At 30.0% G+C, this 12346-nt stretch overlaps 1 protein-coding gene across 1 annotated transcript; it reads left to right on the top strand.

Moving 5' to 3' along the window:
- Positions 1–3621: 3621 nt before the first annotated feature.
- LOC148202682 (protein CUP-SHAPED COTYLEDON 3-like) lies at positions 3622–5944 on the top strand. Its single transcript, XM_088110551.1, has 3 exons — positions 3622–4109; positions 4608–4897; positions 5290–5944. Exons 1-3 carry the CDS (start codon positions 3905–3907, stop codon positions 5890–5892), a joined length of 1098 nt encoding a protein of 365 aa, XP_087966677.1. The 5' UTR covers positions 3622–3904; the 3' UTR covers positions 5893–5944.
- The last annotated feature ends 6402 nt before the right edge of the window (positions 5945–12346 follow it).

Genomic DNA, 12346 nt, shown 5'->3' with positions numbered 1-12346 from the left:
GTACAGCGTACGTACATGTAGTTCATACGCTAACTTGTTGCATATCCTAAGTCCTAACGGTTACCCATTATTGTATATAGCCGTACCAAATTATTTCCTTTTTTTTCTATATAAATTTCTCACGTTCAAATTTTTCTATCCATTTAAAACGTTCTAAAATAAATTCTCAACATTCCTTACTAATTCTTATTTTTCCCACACAATCTAAAGAAGTCTAAAAAAAATCTTGAAATCATAATGCAATTCTTAAATTAAATGTTATTTAAATATCACTTTCTGAAATGTTTTTGTCTTTTAGTATAAATTTGAGACGGATACGTTTATGCATGCATAGAAACAAACCATGAAATCAAATGATTCAATTGGCATTTCATTCTTATATTTGTTTGTTTTTTCTTTTTATCTTTATATATTTTTATTTAATTTAATATTTATTTTTTTAAATTGTAAAAAAGACTTAAGCTAACTTATTTTCTTAAATTAACAATTCGAAAGTGTCACATATTTAAAAATTAAGTATAATACATGTCCAAATTTTAAATATTTTTTACTTTGAAAATATAATGTGTTAGATGACATATAGATTTTAATATATATACTTATATTTTGACACTTGACACACCAATTTAACAGAAAAAATAACGTTGAGGTTTTTTTATATATAAAATACAGACTCAATTATAATATAATAAAAGACAAATACAAGAACAAAAAGAATAAAAAACTAAATTATTAATTAAATATAAAAAAATTATATATCTCGGTATCCTTCTACACTTCTTTAGACAGTTCTTTAAGGGTGAAATGAAGAGAGAGAGAGAAAAGTGTTGTGGTAATAGAAATATATTAAGAATAAGGCTGTGTTCGCATGAACGGAATTTACTGTTCATGCGAATTTGCGAGCGAAGAATTCAGCTCGTTATGCGTTCGTTTGGAGTGAAATGCGCGGACGGATTTGCGATGAAATGCGGGATGGTTGCACTGTTCAGTCACCCGCGGTTGTGAAGAGATTTGCGCGGATTGTGAGCGAAATGTCGCGTGTGCCCTCGGTTAAGAAACGCTAGAAACGCGTAACCGGTTACATGTTCGCGTAACCGGTTACGCGTTCGCGTAACCGGTTACGAGTTCGCGTAACCGGTTACGCGTTCGCGTAACCGGTTACGCGTTCGCGTAACCGGTTACGAGTTCGCGTAACCGGTTACGCGTTCGCGTAACCGGTTACGCGTTCGCGTAACAGGTTACGCGTTCGCGTAACCGGTTACGTGATTTCCTATTTATTTTTTTTTTCAAGTTTTTTTATAATTATTTTAATATTAATAAAATTAGATATATTATATTTTTTAATTTATTTTTAATAAATTGATTATTATATTTTCTAATTTTTTTTAATAAATTGATTACTATATTTTCTAATTTATTTTTAATAAATTGATTATTATATTTTCTAATTTATTTTTAATAAATTGATTATTTAGTATTCTAATTTATTAAAAAAATTGATTACTTAGTTTTTAAAATTTTTAAACATTAATTTTATAAATTATTCATAATTTTTTTTTCTTTATAAACATTTTTACAATTAAATATAACATTTATAAATAACATTTTATAACTAGGGACATTTTGGTAATCTTCAATTTATATCAATTAAACTAATTTTTAAAATCTATCACATCAATCAAATCCTACACTAATTTTCACAAACTTTACTTCCAAATCCACTCTCAATTACCCACAAATCCACTCAAAAAAACAACAAAAAAATTACCCTCAAATCCACTCAAATCCATTCAAATCATCTCCCCCAAATCATCTCCTCCAAATCACTCCAAACGAACACACCCTAAAGGATCCTCTAAAATGGATGCGATGAAACCCTAGTAATAGATGATGGTAAGAAAAGTGGAAAAGGGTAAGGTTGAAAAGTTATGAATGAAAAATAATGAAGGGGAATTGCAGTGTTTGGAAAGCACCATAAATATTAGTGTATGGCAGGTGAAGATAGTGAGCAGTGTGGAGTGAGGAAGAAGGCATTGCAATCTGGTATGCCATACCCACATCACAGAGAGGGTGGGGATGTGTGCATATGGCATTGCAAGATAGAAAATAATACAATATGATGAGAAAGAAAGAGAAGAAGCAAAAGAAGGTAAGATATTATGAAAATTCAGCACAGAGAAGGTCCAGGAGCTAAGAACATAGGCTTATGTAACCTACACATACTGTAGCCTATGGCGTATTGGATTCTCGTTCTGCTGTTATCTTTTACTTGGCCAACTCACTAAGATCTAACCTCTACGCACATGCACATGCATCTGCACCTGCTCTCAGCTCCTCCCTGCACCATTCAAAATGTTCATGCCATGCTTCTGTTTCTTATTATTATTACTTAATTTCTATTATCTTTCACTTACACGTGCGTTCTATGTTTTGTTTCAATTAATGACAATTCAGTATTGCACCTCTCTCTGCTCAGCTACACCACACTGCTGCATTCTATTTTTACTGTTACAGTTTACTACTCACTAGCTACCTATAACTCTACCTACGTCATCAGGGAGTACCTATTTCCTATTTCCTATTTGGTGCCAACCACAATCATTTACTCTCTCACTAATCATATTTAATTCTTTCAGCTTCTGTCTTCATACTTTAATTTAACCAACTGCTCCTTCAATGTAATTTTATGCAAACCAGTTCGACCTTTTTCGCTTCAAAACCTGCTTCTTCAAGAACCACAACACACAATTTCATTCTCTTCATCAACCACGATCGTTTAAATGATTCGTAAAAAACGTTACAGTTTCCAAAGTTGCCAGTTTCTTGGTGACAAGAGGAAAAAAAGATCACAAGTCGTGAAGACAATAATAGGTGATGTGATGTGATGTGATGAGATAATCGCTGTTGTGAGGCCATGTGGTTTTATCTTATCTTTTCTTTCTCGGTTCAAACTCTGACGCTGCAATTCAATCCCTTTTCTTTTCCACAAACCGAAGAAATTAATTAAACTGTGCACTGGCCTTGAACTTAATGCAGTCACCCTTAAACAATCAGCTTCGAAACCATGCACTTTATTTATGGTTTTGTTAACGTTAGCCGATGGTTTTTACTAGAAAAAATTGTCTGTATTACAGTTCTTTACGTGATGAAAACTTTCCCATGGAAAAAGTTGTTTAGAAACTTCAAAATCAACTTTCAAAGAATGATGTTATCAGAACATTTTATGGAATTCGTGTTTAACTTACCTCCAACAAAAATTTCAAAAAAATTACCTCCAATAAATGGAGTTAAACAACCTTATCTTAATTGGACCACTGCAATCAAGAACGAGCATCCAACTTTAGCTCTATTTTATAACATTAACTATATATTTGATTTCATTTTCGATCGAGGAACTGTTTTTTTTTATTATTTCAATACTGAACGACAAATTTGACTATACAGTAATAATAACAATGAGTTTTAAAAACAAACCGTATACATTTATGTATTTTATTTTTTTACAATAATTCTGGATCATAATATCCAACTATTTTATGTTCTCCTTACCTATTCCCGTTATTATAAAAGCAATTTCTCTTTGTAACAATCATCGTAACGATTACCTTAGTTTTGGTTCACTAAATACTATAGTTTGTAGCTATCCTCTCCGGTTTTTAACTGATTTACTCTATGGAAAATTTTGATTCTGTACTGTATGTCCACGTTTAGGTTCATACGTATACCTGTTCACCTGTTGGTTTCGATCTACTCCTCCCCTCGTTTTCAGTAACATTCATTATATATCTCACTCCAATCCCTTTTCCTCATCACTATTTCCTGTTCTTAAAGCCAGTTATCGCTTGAGTCTTTCACTTTTCTTTGCATAAAAAAGAAAAAGCCTGAGTGGATTTTTGAGGAGGACATGCTGGCAATGGAAGAGGTACTGTGTGAACTCAGTGATCACGAAAAGAGAAACGAGCAAGGTCTGCCACCGGGTTTCAGGTTTCACCCCACTGATGAAGAACTTATAACCTTTTACCTCGCTTCAAAAGTCTTCAATGGCTGCTTCACCACCGTCAAGTTTGCCGAGGTTGATCTCAATAGATGCGAGCCTTGGGAACTTCCAGGTATATATTCTTCTGCCCAAACCCTCACAACAAGGGTGTGCATGCTCAGTTTCATGATGACAGTAGATACTATTTTTAAGCCTGCTCAGAGACAGATTAAAAGAGTTTTAGTCATTAGGTATATATGTATGTTATTATATATCCTATTATATCAGTTACAGTCAGTTCCTGCTGGATTCGGCCTCATATTTAGGTTAATTCGTGAAAACTAAGATTATATTGTGGGCTATCCACTAGCATGTCACCTCAAATTTCTAATGGCGTCATCAACTTCCCATCTTTGGATCTTCTTCTTGTTTTTCCTGTTCCTAATGATTTGTTTGTGCCGAACGATCGAGAGTGGACAGCTATATAACTCCAACAAAGTTTGAACAAAATTTAAGCAATTTCATATAATAGGTATATATTATTGTTGGATGATGTTATAGATGGATGTTTTCCATGGTGTGTGTGGTGTACATGTATTGAATATTGATGTGAGAAAAGTTATGGAAGCAGATGTGGCGAAGATGGGAGAGAGAGAGTGGTATCTGTTCAGCTTGAGGGACAGAAAATACCCTACTGGACTGAGAACAAACAGGGCCACAGGAGCTGGGTACTGGAAAGCCACCGGGAAGGACAAGGAAGTGTTCAGTGCATCAAGTGGAACCCTACTTGGGATGAAGAAGACCCTTGTTTTTTACAAAGGAAGGGCCCCTCGTGGAGAAAAGACCAAATGGGTCATGCATGAGTACCGTTTGGACGGTGACTTTTCCCTTCCTCACCCTCACCCTCATCACGTCTCAAAGGTACCACTCCTCAATTATTATTCTATTTTTCTTCATTTCATATTTAATGTTTCATCTTCTCTAATAACATCTCATTAATACATATTTAAAATTTCAATCTTGTTTCAACAATGGTGGTGAATGCCGAATCGATAGCACGTGCGCCGTGCGAATCAAGTTACCTCCCATTCCTACTCCCTCCTAAACTTTTTGTCTGCTTCTGGGTTGACCCACCTACGTCTACAGCATGCCATCATGTCTTTTCCTTTTCACCAACCAAACATCACCCTTTTCACCTCCCTCCATGATTTTTTTATTATTAACCTTTTCGGTGGTTCTTTTGATACGATCGATCCATTAGCTGTTTAATCAATGCATGTTGATCCTAGTTCCAATGTTTCTTATTTTCACAGGAGGAGTGGGTGATATGCAGGATATTTCATAAATCCGGGGAAAAGAGAACTCCATTGCTCCAAAACCAAGGACAAGGACATTCGGATGCTTCTTCTTCTCCAACAAAAAGTTCTTTACCTCCTTTACTTCCCAGCCCAGCTTCCTTTCCGTTGGAACTACAAGACCAAAATCACCTCTCTCATTCTCACCCTTATCTTTTCCCATTGCATGCATCACCGCAACTCGCTAACACCAGAAACCATCCATCATTTTCTGACCTATTCTTCAAGCCCTCGCCCCTCTCACAGCAACAAAACTGCATCCTCAAGGAAAAAACAGCTCCAAAAGTAATCAAAACGGAGGAGGCTACAGCATTGTATCAGTACCATTTACTGGGTGACAGTGACAACCTGCGGTTAAACCAAAACCTAAGTGATTTCCCAAACCCTTTCGCTGATGTTGAGGTGGATGGTGCTGGGCTGATGGCATTCGCAGGAGGTCCAAACGGTGAAGTTAGGGACATGTCCCCTTCGACAGCCTTCAAAAGGGTGGTAGGGTTGCAGCAGCTCATAGATGCTGCTCATATCGGAATAGATTCTTGGCCCCTGGCCCAGCATGTTTAAAATGTGTCTGTAATATATATTTATTCACAAATATTTACTGCTCTATTATATATACAGACGCCTGAGATCCGCTGCTACCTTATGTATTTGCGTAACATATATTAATTAAATGACTGCTTGTATTGGATACATGCCTATGTCAAGCTAGATCTTCTACTAGATTTGTTGCATTCCGTGACTACAACCTCAGACACGGACAAGATGGATCTGTAACACATTCTCGGACCTCTGATCCACCATTCCTTGTACGTCATCCGTTTTTACATGGATTTACCGTTACATTAACTTTTATTATTATAGGTATGTTATTCAAATCATTCTGAGTATGCCCTTATAAATTCATTTTTATCAACACAAAAAGACCAACAAGTAAAACAATTTCAAAGCTTAGATTTTTTTTTAATTATTAGTGCATAAATCTTGCCATTTTACAAATTAAATTAAGAAATTTCCAAGTTTTATCAGCTCATGCAAACTAATGCTATTTCTGAACATATCCTTGTTTTCAGACATATGAAGAGTTAACTTTAACCTTCCATGCAAGTTTGCTAAACTAGTGAAACCTCGTTCTCCACACCGGGTGCCATTTTGAAGGAATCTTGCTTCGTGATGTTCAGGCTAACCATAAATCTACCGTGCGCATTAAAGGATATACTCAATCAACCTATGTGTTCGTTTATAGACATATCGTCACTAAATTCAATGAAGTAATAAAACTATAAAACTATGATTAATTAATCCGAGACATGAAGAAAGTAACGTAAGAACTATATCAACAGAACGGAAAAACCACAGTTCTGACATTCCAGCATCACCCACTACGAATAATACAACCCCAACACTTTATATAACACAATGAGATAAGGAAAGAAAGAAATATATATGATGAAATGAGTTATGTGAGACAAAACAAAAGAGAGAACGATGTTACTATTGTAAAATTTTATGAATAATATAACTCGAAATTTTTAATGATTATGATGTTTTTGTTAAGGGCAATAGAAGCAGGAACAGCAATGATGGCAGTAGCCCAGTGGCAGTGAGAGGGTGTCTACTCAGCAGTCATGATCAATTTCACTGTTTCTTCTTTTCAGTACTGCCAATATTTATATACATTTCCTTTTCTTTCCTTGTAGCAGTTCTAGTTTCCACATCGTAAATGGCATAGCAGATCTGAGTTCTACCTACCGGTGGAGACTCCGGACAAGAACCTTTGTGTATGTAAAAATGTACATTTTCTACATGAATTTATTTCTCCTTTTTTCTTTTACAATTGATAGTTCTGCAAAAAAGAAATCACAAAATGCTGAGATGTATGGCCCATTGACAGGGTTTTTTTAGGACAAAAAGTGTTACATACATGACATACACTCCTTCCTGCCTTGCAATGCAATAATGCATCTTTAATTTTTTCCGGAAAAAGATACCATAATTCTTTAGAGCATAAACTTTCATCCATATTCATTAAAAAAAATTAATAATTTTTTCTTTTAGGTTTACTTCATTTGTCTTAAAGGGATGGACTTTAAATTTATCTTCATTTTATAGCTAATAATTATATATTATAAATTAAATTTATTTATAGTCGGAGATCTTCTTTATTTTCCTTGTATTTAAATATTTTTTTTTAATGTGAAAGTAGACATTATTAAATAGACAGGTAATAATTCCATAATAAGTGAAATCATATATGTTCATCAAATAACAAATTATTTTAAGATAAATTTCAAATAATTTTGATATTATATTAAAGGAATACATTTTAATCTTAATACAATTTTACAAAATTAGTTGTAAAGTGACTTTTACAAAGAGACTTATATCATATTAAGAATGAGACTTTAAGTTTAATTCATCCTCACAAAACCGGTTTACCCAAAAAAAAAAGAAATATCACTAGGATAGGCTCTAACCTAGCTCTGATATCATATTAAGGAGACTTTAAGCCTAACTCATCCTCATAAAACCGGTTTGTAAGCTGAGGTTTGCACCCCATTTATATATTATAATTTTGCCTTATCTCTAGTCAATGTGTGACTTTCGACACATTTCATTTATATATAATTTAAATTACCTTTAGTAGATATAAGATCTTCAAATAATTTGAAAGTTTTTATTTAAGACACAAGTTAAAAAACAATATTTTCTCGCAATAATATCTTTTCTTTTATTTCAATGAACTTCATATTAATACATGCGATAAAATTCTCATTAAATTGGAATATATCACTAAAATAAAATTCATTAGTTTATATTGAATCGATTCTTTATCTAATGTCACTAGTTATCAATATAGATATAATAAGGTTTCACAAAATATATTAGCGAACCACTGATTCATTTTAAAAGTTTGCAAATTTGTGTTTTATTTTGTAAAAGTACAATCATATTAGAGACAAAGAGACTCAATTTTCATAATTAAATATCTAAAACTCTTAAAACACCTATAAGCACACAGATGAATGGCACTTAATGAAAACTAAATTACTTATTAACACTGTTAATTAATAAGCTATTGCTCTTGCTTGTATGAAACATATTTTTTAATTTAATATATATATAACGTATGGAACCATGAATCTAAATCGATGAAGTGGTTTATTAGGTCCATTTTTAAATGGGTCGGGTTAAAGAGACTTAAGTGCAGACTTAAAACAAGTTCATCCATTAAACCCATATACCCAATTACAGCATATTCATTGACAGAAGAACAAAATGTTATCATATTAGATTTACAAAAGTTAATTCAGTTTAATTGCAAATAACTTTTACTCAAATAATCATTTGTAATCATTTCATTTTTACTAACATCAAGATAATTGAATCTGCTAATTTCCCGTTCAATGTATATTACTAAAAATAGCAGAAGAAAAGGATTGTGTTACAAATCCAAAGTTGAAAATTTGTAACTTTTTTTATTCACCCACTTCCTCTGTGTAAATTATGAATTACAAGTCGTATAAAAAGTATATAAATAAATTGTTTTTTGTGTTTTATTGTTACAAATTTAAACCGTTGATCTTCTGAGCCATTTGTTTTCTTTTAAAATTATTATTTAATTTTATCAAACTTAATTTATATTATAATAATTAGTTGATTTTTAGAAAATATATTCCATTGTTCCAATACTTAAATATAGAATAAGAGGGGGAAAAAAAAGAGAGTTGAAAAATAGTGCATGTGAATTGGGCGAGACATGAAGCATATGGATAATGCATGGCACATGGAGAAAGGACCTACCATTGTTGTGAAGAAGAGTTTTGTCATTATAAGATTCTCCATTCCACCTTTCAACTTTGAATCACCAATTCATTTCAAATTATTACAATTTTCAAAAATTGCTTCCTTTTCCCTATTTCTTCTCTATCTTCCCATTTTAAACATTTTAATTTATCTGCAATATATTTGTCATGATAAGAATTAGATTGTAGTAAGTGATATTTATTGTTCAATGGGGTAGTGTATTTTTAAAAAAACTTAATTTTAAAACATGAATTATTTTATTTGAAAATTATATAAAATTTTAACGACTCATGTTTAAATTTTTTTAAACTTACTTACAACTAATAAAATAAAATATTATAAAATTGATAAACACAATAAATGGTTTCAATATATAAATATATAATACTAATATAATTATTAAAAAAACCATAATAATAAAATATATCTAAAATAATTAAGAAAAACTATTAAGAAATAATATATATATAAGGATTTAATAATAATAATAATAGTAATAGTAATTTTTATAATAATAGTAATAATAATAATAAAATATTAATAATAATATTATTGAGAGATGGATATTAAAGTAATATGTTGAAAGTATTAAAATAAATTGGTAAATGGGTTGTAAAGTAATTTCAGTAGTATTCTATGAAAAGACAAAAAACCCTAATTTTTCTGTACGTGTCAAATAAAGAGGATGGGTAGAATTGTATGTTCGACTGTAATTAGTGTTTATATCCCTGTTGTCAATTCTAATTCTAATAATAATAATAATAATAACAATAGCAATTGTACCACTAATATTAATTGAAATAATAACCCTAAAAATTAATAATGATAATAATTTTAATAATACTAATACTAATAATAAGAATAAAAGTAATCATAATAATAATTTTATTAATAGTACTAATACTAATTATAATGTTAATTAAAAGAACTATAGTAATTCTAATAATAATAATACTAACAATACTAATAATAATAATAGTAATAATAATAATAATAACAATAATAATAATAATAATAATAGAAATAATAATAATAATGCTAATACCAATAATAATAACAGTAATCCCACTAATACCAATAATACAATCAATAATAATAGTAGTAATAATTCTAATACTAATAATAATAGAAAAAATAACACTAATAACAACAATGCTAATAATAATAAAAATAACAACAACAATACTAATATTAATACTACTACTACTAATAATTATTATTATAATAATACTACTATTTCTAATACTAATCCTAATTAAAATAATAATAATAATAATAGAAATATTAATAATACTAATAATAATAATAGTTTTACCAATACTACTAATACTAACATTAATGTTAATTAAAATAATGATAATTATACTAATACTAACCATACTAATAATATTTATAATAATAATTGTAGTAGTAATAAGAATAATAATAATAGTAATAATATTATTTAATAATAATAATAATATATAATATTAATAATACTATTATTATTAATGATAATATATAATAATTTTTATAATAATATTTATTATAATAGTAATAGTAGTAATATTTATAATAATATTATTGAGATATGGGTATTAAAGTAATCTGTTGAGGGTATTAAAGTAAATTGGGACAAGGGTTAAAGTAGATAAGATAGTAGATTTGGAGAAGACTTACAAGTGTTTTTGGATTCAAAATCTTAAAAGATGTTGTCACGTGCGCATTGCTACCAAAATGTTTTAGTTGGAATGATTTTATTTTATGTCTTTTCTAATTAATGATTGAAGTTTTCAAAATAGATAAACAAAATATATATATATAGATATATATATATATATATATATATATATATATATATATATAACGTTTTTTTTAGTAATTTATTTTTCTTTTCAACTTTTAAAATTATTTATTTATCTCCCACGATCCATTTTAAATCTTACTACTTATTTTTAATCTTATTCATGAATGAGTCCACGTGCTATAAATTGTGCTATAGAATAAAATAGTTTTCTTCAACATGTCAAAAAGAGTGAATATAAAAAAATTAAGTATTTAGTCAATATATTATTAAATAATAATATGATTACAATTTCCAGATAATCAAAATATTTTTATTACAAAAATAAATATTTTGAAATAAATTAAAAAAACTTATGCTTTATTTCAATTCAGAAGAGAGTGAAAAAAAATTGAACAGACTGAAAAGTTGAATGCTTTAAATTAAAAAAGAGAGTAGGAAAACAAAGAAAAATAACGAAAGGTGAATATGTAATTAGATAGTGATATGGTTATTGGATTTAATTTATTTTTCGTTCGTATATTTGTATTTATGTTCGTATATTTATATTCTCTTTTTATATTTATATTTTATTTTTATATTATTTTTAAACAATTATATATATCAATTGTACTCTCTCCCATGAAATAATATACACAATTTTCATCCTTTCTTTTCTCGTAACATGGTATCAGAAGAAAATTAATTCTTGTTCACGTTCTTCCACAACCAATTCTATTACTGTCAAGATCTTCATCTTCTACCTTTTGTTCTTGGTCTTCCTACAATTTCTTCTCCTTCTATGGCTACTCCCTCTGTTACTCTCGCATCGTTATGTTTTATGTTTTGACTTTGCTTTCTAGGGTTTTCAATGAGAAATGCTTTAATTACTCGTAACCCTGGATTGATTTTTTAGGAATCTGGAGAAGTTTCTGGAGATTCGGGTTGTGAAATTTTTTGTCCAATTTGAGGTTGTAAAATTTAATGGCTTCTACAGTTGTTCCTTCTTCTACTAATTCTCAGGCGCAACCACATTCCTCAACTCTAGGACTTTCTCAAGAGCAAATTCATGGTCTATTGACACTTCTTTCTCAATCTAATCTCACAGTCACACATTCTACCGATCTAGTAGTTCTCATAATGTTTCCACTTCTTCTCAGGATCAAGGTAATATCTATTCCCAATGGATTTTAGACACAGGTGCTACTGATCATATATCCATTTCTTTATCTCATTTTATTTCTTATCATAAAATCTCACCAATTACAGTATCACTACCCAACAATAACTCTTCATTTGCTCATTATTCTGGCACAGTTTCTCTTAGCCCACACCTTACTTTACATAATGTCTTGTTTGTTCCTAATTTTTCAGTCAATATTATTTCAGTCACAAAGTTAACTAAGTCTCTATCTTGTAAAATTATCATTTCTGAATTTTCATGTGAAA

This window comes from Vigna umbellata, chromosome 3, assembly GCF_029865625.1.
Source record: "Vigna umbellata cultivar VRB3 chromosome 3, Vumbellata_1.0, whole genome shotgun sequence".
Lineage (NCBI taxonomy): Eukaryota > Viridiplantae > Streptophyta > Magnoliopsida > Fabales > Fabaceae > Vigna > Vigna umbellata.
This window is presented reverse-complemented; position numbering and strand designations above follow the sequence as displayed.

Bases quoted from the DNA above. Each gene is read 5' to 3' on its own strand.
- LOC148202682 (XM_088110551.1), top strand. From the start codon at position 3,905: ATGCTGGCAATGGAAGAGGTACTGTGTGAACTCAGTGATCACGAAAAG. The intron at 4,110-4,607 runs GTATATATTCTT...TTATGGAAGCAG, and splicing joins CGAGCCTTGGGAACTTCCAG to ATGTGGCGAAGATGGGAGAG. The intron at 4,898-5,289 runs GTACCACTCCTC...TTATTTTCACAG, and splicing joins ACCCTCATCACGTCTCAAAG to GAGGAGTGGGTGATATGCAG.